Source organism: Salvelinus sp. IW2-2015, unplaced genomic scaffold (genome assembly GCF_002910315.2).
Source record: "Salvelinus sp. IW2-2015 unplaced genomic scaffold, ASM291031v2 Un_scaffold2315, whole genome shotgun sequence".
NCBI lineage: Eukaryota > Metazoa > Chordata > Actinopteri > Salmoniformes > Salmonidae > Salvelinus > Salvelinus sp. IW2-2015.
In genome coordinates, this window is record NW_019943641.1 from 9,140 (window position 1) to 29,321 (window position 20,182).

The 20,182-nt window shown below is 43.8% G+C and overlaps 1 protein-coding gene across 1 annotated transcript in view; it reads left to right on the top strand.

Annotated features, from left to right (window-relative positions):
* LOC112073602 (collagen alpha-1(XI) chain-like) overlaps positions 1-20,182 on the top strand; it is a 37,985-nt gene that overhangs the window by 6,264 nt on the left and 11,539 nt on the right. Inside the window, exons 3-12 of the mRNA XM_070440214.1 lie at positions 408-492; positions 8,000-8,107; positions 8,290-8,397; positions 12,089-12,142; positions 12,495-12,543; positions 17,108-17,220; positions 17,965-18,018; positions 18,423-18,476; positions 18,754-18,861; positions 19,754-19,861. Coding sequence (XP_070296315.1) covers positions 408-492; positions 8,000-8,107; positions 8,290-8,397; positions 12,089-12,142; positions 12,495-12,543; positions 17,108-17,220; positions 17,965-18,018; positions 18,423-18,476; positions 18,754-18,861; positions 19,754-19,861 — 841 coding nt within the window. The remainder of the gene's footprint in view (positions 1-407; positions 493-7,999; positions 8,108-8,289; positions 8,398-12,088; positions 12,143-12,494; positions 12,544-17,107; positions 17,221-17,964; positions 18,019-18,422; positions 18,477-18,753; positions 18,862-19,753; positions 19,862-20,182) is intronic.

The following is a 20,182-nucleotide window of genomic DNA, read 5'->3' on the forward strand; positions in this document are numbered from 1 at the left end:
TGACATGGCTGACCTGGCTGACCTGGTAGACCTGGCTGACCTGGCTGACATGGCTGACCTGGCTGATCTGGTAGACCTGGCTGACCTGGCTGACCTGGGTGACCTGGCTGACCTCTCCTTGTGTTACTGGAGATCTCTAAACTGGAATGTAGAGAAAGACCTGGGGTATCAACTACTATTTGAAATCATAATTTTTCTGGGCTTAATTGAGCTTGCCTGTCTTAATGGACCAATAGAATAGTCCCAAAAGGGTAAACCCCGCCCATCTGGCACTCCAGGCAGGCTAAAGTAAACACTCAAAGTATTTGAAATATTTAAAGTAGTATTTGAACCCAGGTCTGGTCATTGGAGATCTCTGAACTGGGATGTGAAAACTTGTCTTTCCCTCTAGTGATCTCCTTGTCTAGCGGCTTCTGTCGGATCGCCTCATCGTCCGACGTGACGCTAAGCGTTAGCGATGCGATACAGCTGGACCAGCTGACTCCGAAGTCAGTAATGGCTTTCCAACGTTTCCTTAAAGACGGGGAAATTTAGGAGGTTGAATTATTCAGGGTTAAACATATTGCGAGGCCTGTCACTAAGTTGTGGAAACGTCACTCTGCAGAAGGACGTGTCACAGATACAGCCCCTCCTTAATGTGTTCCACAATAACAGTAAAAGTCACAGACACAGCCCCTCCTTAATCAAATCAAATCAAATTGTATTAGTCACATGCGCCGAATAAAACAGGTGTAGACCTCACAGTGAAATGTTTACTTACAAGCCCCTAACCAACAACGCAGTTTCAAAAAATACAGATAAGAATAAGGAATAAAATTAACAAGTAATTTAAAAGCAGCAGTAAAATAACAATAGCGAGACGATATACAGGGGGGTACCGGTACAGAGTCAATGTGCGGGGGCACCGGTTAGTTGAGGTAGTATGTACATGTACATTAAAGTGACTACGCATAGCTGATAACAACAGAGAGTAGCAGGTGAGTAAAAGAGAGGGAGTGGGGAGTGGGACACACACAATGCAAATAGTCTGGGTAGCCATTTGATTAGATGTTCAGGAGTCTTATGGCTTGGGGGTAGAAGCTGTTTAGAAGCCTCTTGGACCTAGACTTTGGCGCTCCGGTACCGCTTGCCGTGTGGTAGCAGAGAGAATAGTCTATGACTGGGGTGGCTGTAGTCCTTGACAATTTTTAGGGCCTTCCTCTGACACCGCCTGGTATAGAGGTCCTGGATGGCAGGAAGCTTGGCCCCAGTGATGTACTGGGCCGTTCGCACCACCCTCTGTAGTGCCTTGCCGTCGGAGGCCGAGTAGTTGCCATACCAGGCAGTGATGCAACCAGTCAGGATGATCTCTATGGTGCAGCTGTAGAATCTTTTGAGGATCTGAGGACCCATGCCAAATCTTTTCACTCTCCTGAGAGGGAATAATGTATTCCACAATACCAGTGAAAGCCAAGTCACAGACACAGCCCCTCCTTAATGTATTCCACATACCAGTCAACGCCAAGTGGACAGAAACAAAATCATGTGGCGTACTCATTTGTAAATGGACATAAATTGTTTAGTTATTCACCCTTTTTCATCATATCCAATTGGTAGTTACAGTCTTGTCCCATCGCTGCAACTCCCGTACGGACTCGAGAGAGGTGAAGGTTGAGAGTCACGCGTCCTCCGAAACACGACCCTGCCAAGCCACACTGCCCACTTAACCTGGAAGCCAGCCGCACCAATGTGTCGGAGGAAACACCTGCAACTGGTGACCGAATTCAGCGTGCATGCGCCCGGGCCCGCCACAAGGAATCGCTAGAGCGCGATGGGACAAGGACATCCCAGCCGACCAAACCCTCCCCTAACCCGGACAACGCTAGGCCAATCGGGTCTCCCGGTTGCGGCCGGCTTTGACACAGCCTGAGCTCGAACTCGGGTCTCTAGTGACGACTCAAGCACCGCTGCGCCACTCGGGAGGCTGGTATTAACCCTTTACAGTCGTGGAAATAGACCTAAATGTAAATGTTTTTTTACAGAAGAAATGTGAAAAGCATATGCTTTGGTAGCAATTGAAAGGGAACAGTTTGGAGATAATGGGGAAGTGATTAGACCAAAGGTCAAAGGTGAGGACATACTGTAACAGTTCACCTGATACAAGACTGAATTTAATTCACATTAAACAAACATAGTCTTTATTCTGTTCAGAACTACCCAGGATATGACGTCATCTTGTAACTGTAAATCTAACATGGTGATCATAAACGGTGACACTGTTTTAGTACATGAGTTTTATGATTAGGAAATGTGAAGCGCACATTTGGACTGGGTGTTTGGCTTGCTTGTATCACATCAAAGCGGTATTTATTATATTCCTCAACGTCTCATCTTTGAAAATAGATAGTCCTCTGAATTAGCAGCATCTTCCTCAATCAGACAACAAAAAACAGAGCAAAAGTTGACTAATTACCGGGAGGGATGGGGACAACTTCTTGTGGCGTGAGGTGCTCAAGTTCAGAACGTCTGTCAGTCAAAACCCATACAGAGCTGTGAAGCACAGATCCTGACCTCTGACGTCATGTATAGCGTGTTACTGTACAGCCACTGAGCTCTGACCTCATGTATAACATGTTACTGTACAGCCACTGACGTCTGACCTCATGTATAACATGTTACTGTACAGCCACTGACGTCTGACCTCATGTATAGCATGTTACTGTACAGCCACTGAGCTGTGACCTCATGTTTAGCATGTTACTGTACATCCACTGAGCTCTGACCTCATGTTATAAACATGTCTGTACAGCACTGAGCTTCTGACTCAATGTATAACATGTTAATGTACAGCCATGACCTCATGACCTCAGTATACATGTTACATGTACAGCACTGAGCTCTGACTCATGTCTTGAAATGTTAACTGTACAATGAGCCTGTCTGACGCTCAAATGTATGAAGATTTACGGTAGTACACCACTGAGCTCTGACCTATGTATAACATAGTTACTGTAAATCACTGAGCTTCTGACCTCATGTTATAGCATGTTACTGTACAGCCACTGAGCCTCTGACCTCATGTATAACATGTTTACTGTACAGCACTGAGCTCTGACCTCATGTATAACATGTTACTGTAATCATGACTCTGACCTCATGTTAGCATGTTTGTGCGAGGTAAAGGGTACTTGTGGAAATAAGAGTGGTGACATAAGAGTGAATTTGCGGTCAGGTCTATTTCAGATCCAGTGCGTAGCAGCGGACGGAGGACAGACGGTCAGGTGGCAGCTCATCTGTTGGTTACAGGAGGTAGATGGCAAAGGCAGAGACCCAGGGGCACAACCACAAACACACACACAACACACCACACACACACACATACACACACACACACCACACACACAACACCTCCACACACAACACACACACATTCAACACTTTCTACATTTCATCCTCACAACACGTTCAAACACACACAACACACACACATACACACACACAACACCACATCACCACGACACACACACACATGCACACAACACACCACACACACAACACACACACAGCACACACACACACACTACACAACACATTCCATCTACACCACTTTCATCCTCCACACACACTTTCATCTTCCAACACACGTTCAAACACAGACACACACACACCAACACACACACAAACACACACGCACACACACACACACACACACACATCACACACACCACACACAGACAACACACACACACACACACAGCACACCATGATGACACAGCAACATGCGAACACACACAACAGGGCACTCCAGCAGATAGCAGTTGTTTTACCAGATTCTCTAATGGGATGTGGTGTAATAGACATGTGGAAATAGCTTGCTGTTCATCATTAGGCTTTTAATTGGCACGCGTTTTGGCCTCCTCACCTCTTGTTAAATAAGTCATAGGGTCTGGTTTGGCCTCCTCCACCTCTTGTTAAAATAAGTCTAGGGTCTGGTTTTGGCCTCCTCCACCTCTTTTAAATAAGTCATAGGTCTGGTTTTTGGCCTCCTCCACTCTTGTTAAAATATAGTCATAGGGTCTGGTTTTGGCCCTCCTCCACCTCTTGTTAATAAGTATAGGGTCTGGTTTTTGGCCTCCACTCTTTGTTAAATAAGTCATAGGGTCTGGTTTTTGGCCTCCTCACCTCTTGTTAAATAAGTCATAGGGTCTGGTTTTGGCCTCTCCTCCACCTCTTGTTTAAATAAGTCATAGGGTCTGGTTTTGGCCTCCTCCACGCTCTTGTATAAATAAGTCTAGGGTCTGGTTTTGCCTCCTCCATTTGTTAAGATAAGTCATAGGGTCTGGTTTGGCTCCTCCACCTTTTTAAATAGTCATAGGTCTGTTTTGGCCCTCCACCTCTTGTTAAATAAGTCATAAGGGTCTGGTTTTGGCCTCCTCCACTCTTTTTAAATAAGTCATAGGGTCTGAAACGGCACCTATATTCCCTATATAGTGCACTGCATTTGACCAGGGCCGGCCCAAACTGCACCTTATTCCTATAATAGTGCACTGCATTTGACCAGGGCCGGCAAACTGCACCTATTCACTATAGTATGGTGCACTGACTTTTGACTCAGGGCCCGCCAAATGACCCTTATTCCCATATAGTGCAACTGCATTGACACAGGGCCCGGCCAAATGCACCTTATTCCTATACTAGTGCACTGCTTTGACCAGGGCCGGCCAAACTGCACTTATCCTATATAGTGCACTTCATTTGACCAGGGCCCGGCCAACTCTGCCTTATCCCTTATATATGGTGCACTGCATTTGACCAAGGGCCTAGTCGTTTTGTAGTAGTGGTGGTTAACGTTGTGTGTTTCTGTAGATCTGATGGACGTGCGGTGATCAGTCTGATCAATGGGAATCGTAGTTGTTGTGTTTCTAAGGATCGAGTGACGTACTGAGATCCAGTCTGAACCACGGGAAATCCTAAGTTGGTGTGTTTCTAGTCGATGGTACGTGCCTTTTGATCAGTCTGAACCAGCGGGAATCCTTCATCTCCAGTGCACTTCACCATGGCACAGCTCAACATGTTGATGAGATTTACCTTCTGCTTTCTGTATATGTTAAATATCTTCTTCTTTTCTGGCTACAGTATTTTAGTCTAAAATCCTCTGTGATCTAAATAGTGCGTGTGTTTAACGTTTAATGCTTGTGTGATTTATCTACTGTTGTACTGTGTATGATGTTGTGTGTGTATGTTACACCATGTTATCTAACATGTGTGTGTATGTATGAAACATGCTATACATAACATGGTGTGTATGTATGTACATGTGTGTGTGTGTATGTAAATGTTATCTAACATGTGTGTGTAGTGTACATGTACTTAACGATGTGTGTGTATGTATTAACGATGGTATCTAAACGTGTGTGTGTATGTAACATTGTATCTAAAACGTGTGTGGTGTATGTAAATGTATCTACATGTGTGTGTATGTATCTAACATCTATCTAACATGTGTGTGTATGTATTAATGTGTGTGTGTGTGTGTAATGTTCTAGTGATGTGTGTGTGTTCAATGTGTGTGTGTGTGTGTGTGTGTGTATAGTGTGTGTATGTGTTCTGTGTGTGTGTGTGTGTGTTATGTGTGTGTAGTTGTGTGTGTATTTGTGGTATGATGTGTGTGTGTGTGTGTCCTATGTGTAGTGGTTGTGTGTAGTGTTAGGTTTCTTATGTGTCTGTAGTGTGTTGTGTTGTATTATGTGTTGGTGGAACGTGTGTTGTGGTTGATACTTTTGATATCTTAATGTGTGTGTAGTGTGTGTGTTGTGTGTGTGGTGTGTGTGGGTGTGTGTAGAAGTGTGTGGATGTGTAACGTGTGTTGTGTATGTGTTAACGTTCTGTGTGTGTGTGTATTAACGTGTGTGTGTGTATTAATCGTTGTGTGTGTATCTAAGTGTGTGTGTGTATCTAACGTGTGGTGTGTATCTACGACGTGTGTAGTTATTGTCTCTCTGTCAGTCGGACGGCTTGTTGCGTAGCCATAACTCTCCTGGGCTCGTTGTTACTGGCAGCCTTGGTAGCGCTTGGTGGTTCAATGGCTCTCTGTGCATCGTGGGTGAGTCTACAACACTGTTATAGCGTAGCTAATAATATGAAACACATTTATAAAACACAACACCACATAGTGGTCTGCGCCTTGGGGTTCATCTGGATTGAAAATGCAGAAACGTTTAATTGAAATGTTTTGTGATGAGCCATTCTGTTGGTAAGTATGTGGGGACACCTACGAAAACACTACGTCGTTTACTCATGGGTAAGTTGTCTTTGTTTATTTTTGGAAGTAATCTCTAAATGTGTCCTTCTTCTAAACCAGAATGTCCTCTTTAACTAAAAGGTCTGTTGGCAACAGAGATTGTATCTCAATGAGCATAAAACTGTATAAATAAAGGTGACAGAGTGAAACAACCCTGGTTTTCCTGGAGACAGTTCATGAAAAGTAAAGACAACAAACCCAGAGAGAACCCATATCATGACCATTAACTCGTACCCCAGCACATCTCTATCTCTACATCTCTTCTTCTCTCTCCTCTCTCTCCTATCCTCTGCTCTCTCTGTCTCTCTCTCATCTCTCTCTCTCTTCTACTCTCTCTCTTCTCTCTCCAAACCCCAGCCCACCCCCCCCTCACAAACCACACAACGACAGGCAGTCATCAAAAAGTTGTGCTTGTTCAAGGAAGCTCAGCTGAAAGAATGAGGTGGTGGGCATTGGCAAGGCTGGCAGTCCATAATGTTAAGCTTTTCTTCACCCCGTTTTACCTCATACGTCCTGCCCTGCTGCTGCCCTGCCAGCAAAGCGACCCACAGAGAAGAGGCCTCAAAAGGAAACGATAAGTAGAAAAGGACCTCAAACAGAAGTGAACAGGAAGTAGGTAACCGTAGCCAATATAGTAGTGTATTCTTTTTTAAACTCTGTGGTCGGTAGCCACATAGGTCCGTATCTGGAAACAGAGCCGGTTAGTGTGGCGTGGTTCTTGATCTTCCAGGAAGCAAAGTTTTCTTTCTTTGTTTTAATTTTTTTGTCAGAATTTTCTATTCTCCTTCTCGTGTTTTTTTTCTTAAATATCACATGTTGACTATATCAATATGTCGTGTTTTCATCCTTTACGATTATATGTCTGAGGAGTTTCAACTATAGTTTCGTATGGAAGCTCATGGATTCTCAATGGTTTTATCATCAACATGAACTAACGCTCCACCCATACCCAGTTCACATATCTTTCTCTCTCTCTCTCTCTCTCCCACTTAACCATTTAAAGCCCACAAAGACCAGACGATAGTTTCAGGAACTTGTAGAAGGCCTTGCTGTTAAGAGCGGTTGGGCGTACATGAAAGGTCACCGTAGATCCCAAATCTGTTCGTTGTGCCCTTGAGAAAGGCTCAACCTAATGCTTCTTTGTAATTGGGTCTGGAAAAGAGTCTGTTAAATGACTCCTACTGTAGTGCTATGGAAAATGAGTGTTTTTAAATACATCACGTAATGTAGAGTGGTTCTGGATAAGAGAGTCTGTTAAATGACTCACTACTGTAAGTGGATCTGGATAAGAGAGTCTGTTAAATGACTCACTACTGTAATGGATCTGGATTAGAGAGTCAGCTAAATGACTCACTACTGTAAGTGGATCTGGATAAGAGAGTCTGTTAAATGACTCCCTACTGTAAGTGTATCTGGATAAGAGAGTCAGCTAAACGACTCACTACTGTAAGTGGATCTGGATAAGAGAGTCAGCTAAACGACTCACTACTGTAGTGGATCTGGATAAGAGAGTCTGTTAAATGACTCCCTACTGTAAGTGTATCTGGATAAGAGAGTCTGCTAAATGACTCACTACTGTAAGTGGATCTGGATAAGAGAGTCAGCTAAACGACTCACATGTACGTGTAAATGTATGATGGATATTGCAATAGAACAGAAGGATTCTCAAAGGTCAGTGATCGGTCCTGTTGATGTTGTAATGTGTTGTTGGCTGGGCAGGGTTCTCCTGGAGAACGAGGTGCTGCTGGTCCTGGAGGTCCCATCGGTCTATCAGGACGCACTGGACCCCAGGGAGGTCCGGGTCCTGCCGGAGAGAAGGGAGGCCCGGTGAGTACACATCCTCAGAACACACACACAGTCCTTAGACTTTATTCAAAACTTTTCAATTTTTTTCATTCCTTTGTCAAGTTATTGTTTTTTCATCACAAAAAAATGTGTAAATCATGAACCATGTGTATTTTTAACTGTTTGTTGACTGTTTGTGGCCCATACTATTTGTCTGTCCCCAGGGAGAGAAAGGTCCCACGGGACCAGCTGGACGTGACGGTATCCAAGGTCCAGTTGGTCTTCCTGGCCCTGCAGGGCCCCAGGGGCCCCCCGGAGAGGACGGAGACAAGGTACACTAACCTATAGTTATAGAGACAGACAAGGTACACTAACAGACAGACAATGTACACTAACCTATAGTTATAGAGACAGACAAGGTACACTAACCAGACAGACAATGTACAGTAACTATAGTTATACGAGAGCAGACAAGGTACACATAACAGACAGACAATGTTACACTTAACTATAGTTATAGAGACAGACAAGGTACACTAACAGACAGACAATGTACAGTAACCTATAGTTATAGAGGCAGACAAGTACACTACAGACAGACAATGTACACTAATCTATAGTTATATAGACAGAGAAAGCAAACAGTAACCTATAGTTATAGAGGCAGACAAGGTTTCGCTAACTTATAGTTGTAGGCCCTAAGATAGACTAGCTTCCTGTCCAGAAGGTATACTTGTAAATTAAGCTGCCTCATGCTACAGAATCAGGAAATAGGCTCCTGCCCTACGGGCCGTTCTGACTCCTGACCTATGTGGCCGTTCTGGCTCTGCCCTATGGGCCGTTCTGGCTCCTGACCTAGGGCCGTTCTGGCTCCTGACCTATGGGCGCTGGCTCCTGACTATGGCCGTTCTGGTCCTGTCCTATGGGCCGTTCTGGCTCCTGACCTATGGGCCGTTCTGGCTCCTGACCTATGGGCGTTCTGACTCCTGACCATGGCCGTTCTGGCTCCTGACCTATGGGCCGTTCTGGCTCCTGACCTATGGGCCGTTCTGGCTCCTGACTATGGGCCGTTCTGACTCCTGACCTATGGGCCGTCTGGTCCTGCCTTGGCCTTCTGGCTCCTGACCTATGGGCCGTTCTGCGTCCTGGTCCTATGGGCCGTTCTGGCTCCTACCTATGGGCCGTTCTGGCTCCTGACCTATGGGCCGTTCTGACTCCTGACCTATGGGCCGTTTCGCTGGCGTCTCCTCTGACCCCTATGGGCCGTCTGGCTCCTGACCTATGGGCCGTTCTGGCTCCTGCTATGGCCGTTCTGACTCCTGACCTATGGGCCGTTCTGGCTCTGACCTATGGGCGTTCTGGCCTCCTGACCTATGCTGGCCGTTCTGGCTCCTGACCTATGGGCCGTTCTGACTCCTGACCTATGGGCCTTCGGCTCCTGCCCTACGGCCGTTCTGCTCCTGCCCTACGGGCCATTCTGGCTCCTGACCTATGGGCCTTTCTGGCTCCTGACTATGGGCCATTCTGGCTCCTGCCCTATGGCCGTCTGGCTCGAACAAGCTTAATTACTTACTTTTCAGAATTGACAGTATAGTCCAGTAGTGACATATAGTCCAGTAGTGACAGTATAGTTCAGTAGTGAAGTATAGTTCAGTATGACAGTATAGTTCAGTAATGACAGTATAGTTCAGTAATTGACAGTATAGTTCAGTAATTGGCGTATAATCTAGTTAATACAGTGTCCTGTATACTGCACCATGTGTTAGGGATAAAAGCTGTCGTTCTGGGCGTTGGGACGACAGAGCTGATAGTGTTTAATACACATGCCTAATGTTCTGTGGGTGAGAGGATACATTAAAGCTATTATGATGTTAATGACTGTCTATGCATGTTTAATTATGCTGTTGGATAGGTGTAAAAAATGTTTTGGAAACGAAGCGCAGAGGAGGCACACACCACACCACACACACACACACACACAACACGCGCATTGCCATCAACTAATCCTTTTTTGTTAGTCGAGGCAAACAAAGTGGATGTTCTTAGCTAATGCACTGGATTTATGTCTACCAAGAGTGTGTGTGTTATCATCACACACACAGTCACACACACACACACACACACACACACACACACACACACACACACACACACCACACACACACACACACACACAACACACACCACACACACACCACACACACACACACACACACACACACACACACACTCACACTCACATACACTAACCACACACACACATACACAAAACACCACACACACACACACACACCCACAACACACACACACACACACAACACACCACACACACACACACACACACCACACACACACAACACACACACACAACACACACACACACACATACACATAGACCACACACCACACACACATACACATAACACACACCACACACACACACACACACATACATACACACCACACACACCAAACACAACACACACACAACATACATACACACACCACACTCACAGACACTCCCGCTGCACACACACACACCACACCACACACACACACACAACACAACACACACACACACACACACACCACACACACACACACACACACACACAAAAAAGATATACACACACACACACACACCCGTCCCCATAGCGACAGTGTGACAGTGAGAGTGCCAGTAGAGGGATAGACCGAGCCAAGTAATCATTCATTGCAAACACAACTCCAAGGTCTTTGACCAATCAAATTAAAATCTCCACTAATAATATTACCACCCAATCACGGTAAAGGTGACATTTGGAAAATATTGGGCTTGAATAGACAATGAGTGTTAAAGTTTTTTTAAAGATGGGCTAAAAAAATAGATAAAACAAATACACCATGACATAACTGGTGTTGTTGTCATTATCGTAACTGGTGTTGTTGTCATTATCATAACTGGTGTTGTTGTCATTATCGTAACTGGTGTTGTTGTCATATCATAACTGGTGTTGTTGTCATTATGTAACTGGTGTTGTTGTCATTATCATAACTGGTGTTTGTCATTATCGTAACTGTGTTGTTGTTATTATCAAACTGGTTGTTTTTTGTCATTATCATAACTTGGTGTTTGTTGTCATTATCATAACTGGTGTTGTTGTCATTAGTCATATTAACTGGTGTTGTTGTCATATCATAACTGTTTGTTGTCATTATCGTAACTGGTGTTGTTGTCATTATCATAACTGGTGTTGTTGTCATTATCGTAACTGGTGTTGTTGTCATTATCATAACTGGTGTTTTTGTCATTATCATAACTGGTGTTGTTGTCATTATCATAACTGGTGTGTTGTCATTATCATAACTTGGTGTGTTGTCATTATCATAGCTGGTGTTGTTGTCATTATCGTAACTGGTGTTGTTGTCATTATCATAACTGGTGTTTTTGTCATTATCATAACTGGTGTTGTTGTCATTATCATAACTGGTGTTGTTGTCATTATCATAACTGGTGTTGTGTCATTATCATAGACTGGTGTTGTTGTTCATTATCGTAAACTGGTGTTGTTTGTCATTATCATAACTGGTGTTTGTTGTCATTATCATATGGTGTTATTGTCATACTGGTGTTGTTGTCATTATCATAACTGGGTTGTTGTCATTTCATAACTGGTGTTTTTCATTATATAACTGGTGGTTGTTGTCATTATCATAACTGGTGTTTATTGTCATAACTGGTGTGTTTGTCATTACATAAACTGGCGTTGTTGTCATTATCATAACTGGGCGTTGTTGTCTATTAACTGGTGTTGTTTTCATTATCGTAAACTGGTGTTGTTGTCATTATCATAACTGGTGTTGTTGTCATTATTCATCAACTGGGGTGTTGGGTTTTTTTTTTTCCATTTAAGTTCATAACTGGTGTTGTTGTCATTATCATAACTGGTGTTGTTGTCATTATCATAACTGGTGCTGTTGTCATTATCATAACTGGTGTTGTTGTCATTATCATAACTGGCGTTGTTGTGTGTTCTGTCCCAGGGAGAGGTTGGTGAGCCTGGCCAGAAGGGAAGCAAAGCAGACAAGGGTGAACAGGTAATGTCTCCTCATTTTCTTTTCCTCCTGTAGGAAAGGTTTCTAGAGAAACCTCTTGAGAAACCTGTACTGGTCCACAGAGGTTGTGAAACACAGGCTCCAGTATACTCCTAGGAAGTCACCTCCAAATGACCTAAAGAGTGTCCGTTGTTGCTAGTATGGTCCATTAAGTATCATCGACGTCACTACAGATCAACTTTTATACTATGGAGTGTGAAGACACTGTCACTGTATCCCTGCTAGCTCTGACTGACTGTATCTCTTGTCTCTGTTGTCCTCTTGTTGTATCTGTCCCTGTTAACTCTGTTGTCCCCTCTAACTGTTTCTGTCTCTGTCCCGTGGTTGTTTGTAGGGTCCTCCTGGTCCGGGAGGTCTTCAAGGTGTCATCGGAGCTCCTGGTCCTGCTGTGAGTATTCATTCACCGTTAACCTTTCACCTTTCAACTTCAAACTCTCACCTCAGACCCAACTCATCAACCCTGAACTGTTACCCCTCAACTCAGCCCCCTCTCGTGTTATTCTAACATAGCCAGAGCCAGGTGGCAGACCGGCTTGAATTCATCACAGATATTACTAAAGGATGAATATTCATCACATATATTACTAATGGATGAATATTCGTCACATATATTACTAAAGGATGAATATTCAGCACATATATTACCAAGGAATGAATATTCATCACATATATTACTAAAGAATGAATATCACAAATATTACGAAAGGCTGAATTTATATTACTGATATTACGAAAGGATACATATTCATCACAGATATTACTAACGTTTGAATATACAAAAGTATCAATATTAATCACAGATATTACTAAAGGATGAATATTCATCACATATATTACTAAGGGATAAATATTCATTGTATGTATCACTAATGATGAATATGCATCACATATATTACTAAAGGACAATATTCATCACCGATATTATAAAGGATAATATTAATCATATGTATTACTAAAGGACGAATCATCATCAATATATTCAAAATAACAAATAGTAATCACAGATATTACTAAAGGCTGAATACATATGACAGCTGTTACTACAGCTAGTGGCTGCAGCTGTGCCTTCTGTTGGAGTGGTGGTTTCTCTTTTTTAGTATCCAAATACCAAGACCTAAAATACCTCTGTCCAGTATGAGAGTAGAACAGAAAAACTACAAGCCTACAACAAGCCTATAACAAGCCTACAACAAGCCTACAACAAGCCTACAGCAAGACTACAACAAGCCTACAGCAAGACTACAACAAGCCTACAGCAAGACTACAACAAGCCAACAACAAGACTACAAGAAGTCTACAATAAGCCCACAGCAAGACTACAATAAGTCTACAACAAGCCTATAACAAGCCTCCAGCAAGCCTACAACAAGACTACAAGAAGTCTACAATAAGCCCACAGCAAGATTACAAGAAGTCTACAATAAGCCTACAGCAAGACTACAAGAAGTCTACAATAAGCCCACAGCAAGACTACAAGAAGTCTACAATAAGCCCACGCAAGACTACAAGAAGTCTACAATAAGCCCACAGCAAGACTACAAGAAGTCTACAAATAAGCCCACAGCAAGACTACAAGAAGTCTACAATAAGCCCACAGCAAGAACTACAACAAGACTACAATAAGCCTACAATAAGCCCACAGCAAGACAACAAGAAGTCTACAATAAGCCACAGCAAGACTAACGAGTCTACAATAAGCCCACAGCAAGACTACAATAGTCTACAACAAGCCTATAACAAGCCTCCAGCAAGCCACAACAAGACTACAAGAAGTCTACAATAAGCCCACAGCAAGACAAAAAAGTCTACAATAAGCCACAGCAAGACTACAAGAAGTCTACAATAAGCCCACAGCAAGACAACAAGACTACAAAAGCCTACAATAAGCCCACAGCAGACTACAAGAAGTCTACAATAAGCCCACAGCAAGACTACAAGAAGTCTACAATAAGCCCACAGCAAGACTACAGAAGTCTACAATAAGCCCACAGCAAGACTACAAGAAGTCTACAATAAGCCCACAGAAGACTACAAGAAGTCTACAATAAGCCCACAGCAAGCTACAAGAAGTCTACAATAAGCCCACAGCAAGACTACAAGAAGTCTACAATAAGCCCACAGCAAGACTACAAGAAGTCTACAATAAGCCCACAGCAAGACTACAAGAAGTCTACAATAAGCCCACAGCAAGACTACAAGAAGTCTCAATAAGCCACAGCAAGACACAAGAGTCTACAATAAGCCCACAGCAAGACTACAAGAAGTCTACAATAAGCCCACAGCAAGACACAAGAAGTCTACAATAAGCCACAGCAAGACTACAAGAAGTCTACAATAAGCCCACAGCAAGACTACAAGAAGTCTACAATAAGCCCACAGCAAGACTACAAGAAGTCTACAATAAGCCACAGCAAGACTACAAGAAGTCTACAATAACCCACAGCAAGACTACAAGAAGTCTACAATAAGCCCACAGCAGACTACAAGAAGTCTACAATAAGCCCACGCAAGACTACAAGAAGTCTACAATAAGCCCACAGCAAGACTACAAGAAGTCTACAATAAGCCCACAGCAAGACTACAAGAAGTCTACAATAAGCCCACAGCAAGACTACAAGAAGTCTACAATAAGCCACAGCAAGACTACAAGAAGTCTACAATAAGCCCACAGCAAGACTACAAGAAGTCTACAATAAGCCCACAGCAAGACTACAAGAAGTCTACAATAAGCCCACAGCAAGACTACAAGAAGTCTACAATAAGCCACAGCAAATACAAGAATACAATAGCACAGCAGATACAAGAAGTCTTCAATAAGCTACCGGCTCTATGTTCCAAGACAAGTGTTGCTGAGGTTTCAGCTACAGACATTTCTCTGGGTAACATTTTGCTGCAGTAGGCTAAATCAGGGTCACACAAAAGGTTTATTGGTAGTCTATAACAAATCTTCTTTGAAACAAAAGTGTACACCTCACACACATGGTTATGGGTTTAAAATAAGAAGACACCTGTACCTGTCAGATATAGTTGGGATGTATTACATTTTGAGTTTGCATCCCATATTACACTTTATATACATCAAGAAAGACTGAAATATAACAAAACCTTTTGACATAGAAACACCAGATTTTTTGGCTGTTTAAAAAAAATATAGATAAGTAATGTTGATTAATTATGAAATTCTGAAAAAATATGAGTAACATTCCTCCCATGAGGCCACTAGGTAATTTGACTGGAATGAAAGGGCAACGATGTTATCATAAAACACACAAGAGACCTGTAGACAAAGATCTGGAAGTGAGCTGTCTGGAGACAAGAGAGACTACAGCAGTCTGGAGACTCAGAGACTACAGCAGTCTGGAGACTACAGAGACTACAGCATCCGGAACTACAGAGACTACATCAGTCTGGAGCCTACAGAGACTACAGCAGTCTGGTGACTACAGCAGTCTGGAGACTACAGAGACTCTAGCAGTCTGGAGACTACAGAGACTACAGCAGGCTGGTGACTACAGCAGTCTGGAGCAACAGAGACTACAGCAGTCTGGAGACTACAGAGACTAACAGCAGTCTGGTGACTACAGCAGTCTGGGGACTACAGAGACTACATCAGTCTGGAGACTACAGCAGTCTGGAGACTACAGAGACTACAGCAGTCTGGAGACTACAGGGACTACAGCAGCCTGGTGACTACAGCAGCCTGGAGACTACAGAGACTACAGCAGTCTGGGACTACAGCAGTCTGGAGACTACAGAGACTACAGCAGTCTGGTGACTACAGCAGTCTGGAGACTACAGAGACTACACAGTTCGGAGACTACAGAGACTACAGCAGTCTGGAGACTACAGAGACTACAGCAGTCTGGAGACTACAGAGACTACAGCAGTCTGGAGACTACAGCAGTCTGGAGACTACAGAGACTAGAGCAGTCTGAAGACTACAGAGACTACAGCAGTCTGGAGACTACAGAGACTACAGCAGTCTGGAGACTATAGAGACTCATCAGTCTGCGACTAGGAGACTACAGCAGTCTGGAGACTACAGAGACTACAGCAGTCTGGAGACTACAGAGACTACAGCAGTCTGGAGACTACAGAGACTACAGCAGTCTGGAGACTACAGAGAAGAAGAGTTATAGTTAGACCGTTACCTAAAGTCTTACCAAACCCCTTTGGCCAGCTTGTTCTTTAAAAAACCAACAACAACCTTGTCTCAAATCCCACGTGATTATCAATCCTGCAGTAGCCTTTACACTGCGTCTCACAAGCCATGACTCCACAGTCGTCCATGTTGTTGTGCTGTTATTTCTGGCCAAGCAGGACTCTACTGCGTCCCAAATGACACCTATTCCCTTCCCTTTATAGTGAAAGGCTTCTGGTTAAAGTAGGTCACTACATAGTGTTGGTAACCTACACTCAACTCAGATCTTCTCAGCTCAGATCAGACCCATCGCATAATTCACTCTGTCCAAGATATTCTATATCTGCATGTTCCAGCCCCCCCTAGGACATACAGAACTTTCCCCCCTGGTCATTTCTAGTGCTGATCTGACATGAGTCAGGCGTTCAACTGAAGCCTGTTGGTCAGCACCTCATATGCAGCCTCTCTACCACCACCCCTTCACCCCTCCAGAGCCCCCTCTCACTCAACCCTATAGCCCTGTGGTGCTCCCATAGATTCAGTCAGCACATTTCATGTCCTCACTTTCTCTCTCTCTCTCTCGCCTTTCTCTCTCTCTCTGTCTCTCTGTCTCTCTCTCTCTGTCTCTCTCTCTCTCTCTCTCTCTGTCTCTCTCTCCTCTCTTCTCTCTCTCTCTCTCTCTCTCTGTCTCTCTGTCTCTCTGTCTCTCTCTCCCCTCTCTCTTCCACCCTCCACCCTCGCTCTCCCCCCCCCTCTCTCAATCACCTCTGTGATGTCACTGTGACCTCTAATCTTTGACCTTTGACCTCCAGGGTATGATGGTGAGTCAGGACCCAGGGGTCAGCAGGGTATGTTTGGCCAGAAGGGAGACGAAGGATCCAGAGGATTCCCTGGGCTACCTGGACCCATCGGACTGCAGGTACGACTACACATCACACACACAACACACACACACACACACACACACACACACAACACACACACACACACACACACACACACACACACACACACACACACACACACACACACACACACACACACACACACACACACACAGCACACCACACCACACACCACACACACACACACACACACAACACACACACACAGACAACACACACACACACACACAAACACGCACACGCACACGCACACACACACCACACACACACACACACACACACAGTAACAGTACTAGAACCCTGGAACCTTTTATCATCAGCATGTGTTTTCTAATGACTGTTAAGTTAATGTAGGTCATGTATCCTCACATATATATATATAAATATAATGAATAACCAAATTTATTGTATATTGTTAGGAAAGTCAGATGGTGAATCGGAAGTAGTGTAATGAAATCTCATATCATATTTTCATATCAATGCCTGCGTTTACACAGTCAGCCCAATTCAATTTTTTTGCCTAATTGTTGGCAAAAGAGCTGATCTGATTGGTCAAAAGACCAATCTGTGGAAAAAGATCAGAATTAGGCTGTGTGTTTAAATGAACTGTTTTTTGTTGTTGTTTGTTGTTGTTGCTGCAAGAGCTGCCTCATCTATTCCAATCAGTATCATCATCACAGACTATGATACCATATTTAATGTAAACAAAATGTCTTTGTTGTTGAGTATTAAAGTTGAGTACCTCTCTCCTTTCTCAGGGCCTGCCTGGTACATCAGGAGAGAAGGGAGAGAACGGGGACGTCGGCCCAATGGTGAGACAGCCATTTTGGAATCACACCACAGTACAGACGTCCAAGTAGATACACAGCTACATTATTGGATCCAGTCTGTGTTGGTGTCACTCATAACTACGTTGTGTTGTCAGGATCTTATTGTTGATCGTTTGTTGTTTATTGTTTATGTTGACAGGGTGTTATTGTTTATGTTGACAAGGCGTTATTGTTTATTGTTTATGTTGACAGGGTGTTATTGTTTATGTTGACAAGGTGTTATTGTTTATTGTTTATGTTGACAAGGTGTTATTGTTTATTGTTTATGTTGACAGGATGTTATTGTTTATTGTTTATGTTGACAGGGTGTTATTGTTGATTGTTTGTTGTTTATTGTTTATGTTGACAGGGTGTTATTGTTGATCGTTTGTTGTTTATGTTGACAGGGTCCGCCTGGTCCTCCAGGTCCCAGAGGTCCCCAGGGTTCTAGTGGAGCTGACGTAAGTGTCTTCACCATCTCTGGTTTGAGTATATTATGCTCCATACCTTATCATCATCAAATATTATATTTCTCTTACACTTGAGAACATGATCCATACCTTACTGTATATTATGATGGCAGACATTTTGATTTATTGATTGATTGTTTGATTGGTTGGTTGGTTGGTTGATTGTTTGATTGGTTAGTTGATTGATTGATCATTTGATTGGTTAGTTGATTGGTTGATTGATTGATTGGCTGGTTAGTTGATTGATTGATTTGTATCCAATCCACAGGGTGCCCAAGGCCCTCCTGGTGGAGTAGGTTCAATGGGAGGTAATGGAGAAAAGGGAGAGAGCGGTGAAGCCGGCAACCCGGGACCTTCCGGAGAGCCTGGTGGTGGAGTAAGTATCCCGTTTGATTCAAATACAGAAAATCTACATTTTTAATTCAAGAAATAACAACAAGAACAGGCCACAACAAAACAACTTTTCTTAGTCTGTAGTATTTTCATTGATCCAAAGCCGTGTGTGATTAGGTTACAAATCATGGATGCTCATATTCCTTAAGTGCAGCTATAATTGAGCGGTAGTGACAGGTAGATAGTGACAGGTAGGGAGGGAACAGACAAGGAACAATAGTGACAGATAGCCAGGGAACAAGACAGGGACAGATAGTGACAGGGGTAGGGAGGGAACAGACAGGAACATAGTGACAGAGATAGCCAGGGAACAGACAGGGACAGATAGTGACAGGTAGGGAGGGAACAGGACAGGGACAGATAGGACAGGTAGAAAGAGGAGGGACAGACAGGGACAGATAGTGACAGGTAGAGGGGGACAGACAGGGACAGAGATAGTGACAGATAGTGACAGGTAAGAGAGGGAACAGACAGGACAGATAGTGACAGGAGAGAGAAGGACATTGAACAGATCGAGCCTCAACGGCCCCGTGAGTCAATTTGGAGAGGTGCGCTTTGCTATGGATTGAAAAGCCTGGTCAGCTACAAGCGACGACGTGCTGTAATTGGTCACATGTCTCTCCAGGCCCCGGGAGAGGAGAGGACAGGGGAAAAGGGAGAGATATTCTAATAGCAATGTGATAACCATGCTGATATCTCTCTCCAGGGCCCAGAGGAGAGACAGGGAGGAAAAGGAGAGATAGTTCCAATAGCAATGGATGTGAATAACCATTGGTGATTATCTCTCTCCAGGGCCGCCCCGCGAGGAAGGACAGGGGAAAAGGGAGAGATAGTTCTAATAGCAATGTGATAACCATGCTGATATCTCTCTCCAGGGCCCCAGAGGAGAGACAGGGGAGAAAGGAGAGTCAGGACCACCTGGAGCTGCTGGACCTGCAGGGGCCCGCGGACCCGGAGGAGACGATGGCCCCAAGGGCAACCCTGTGAGTCACGTCACATATAACCAAACTTTATTCATTCCACTCTTAGAAAAAAAAGGTGCTTTCTAGAACCTAAAATAGTACTTTGGCTGTCCTCATAGGAGTACCCTTTGAAAAACCCTTTTTGCTTCCAGGTAGAACCATTTTGCTTCCAGGTAGAACCATTTTGGGTTCCATGTAGAACCCTTTCCAGATAGGGTTCTACATGGAACCAAAAAGGGTTCTCCCTACCCATGGTTGTGAAACTAACTAGTGCTGTTGTTTTAGTGTCAGTCATTGTATGATTCCAGCTAAAACAGATGTTGTATTCTCTCTCTCTCTCTC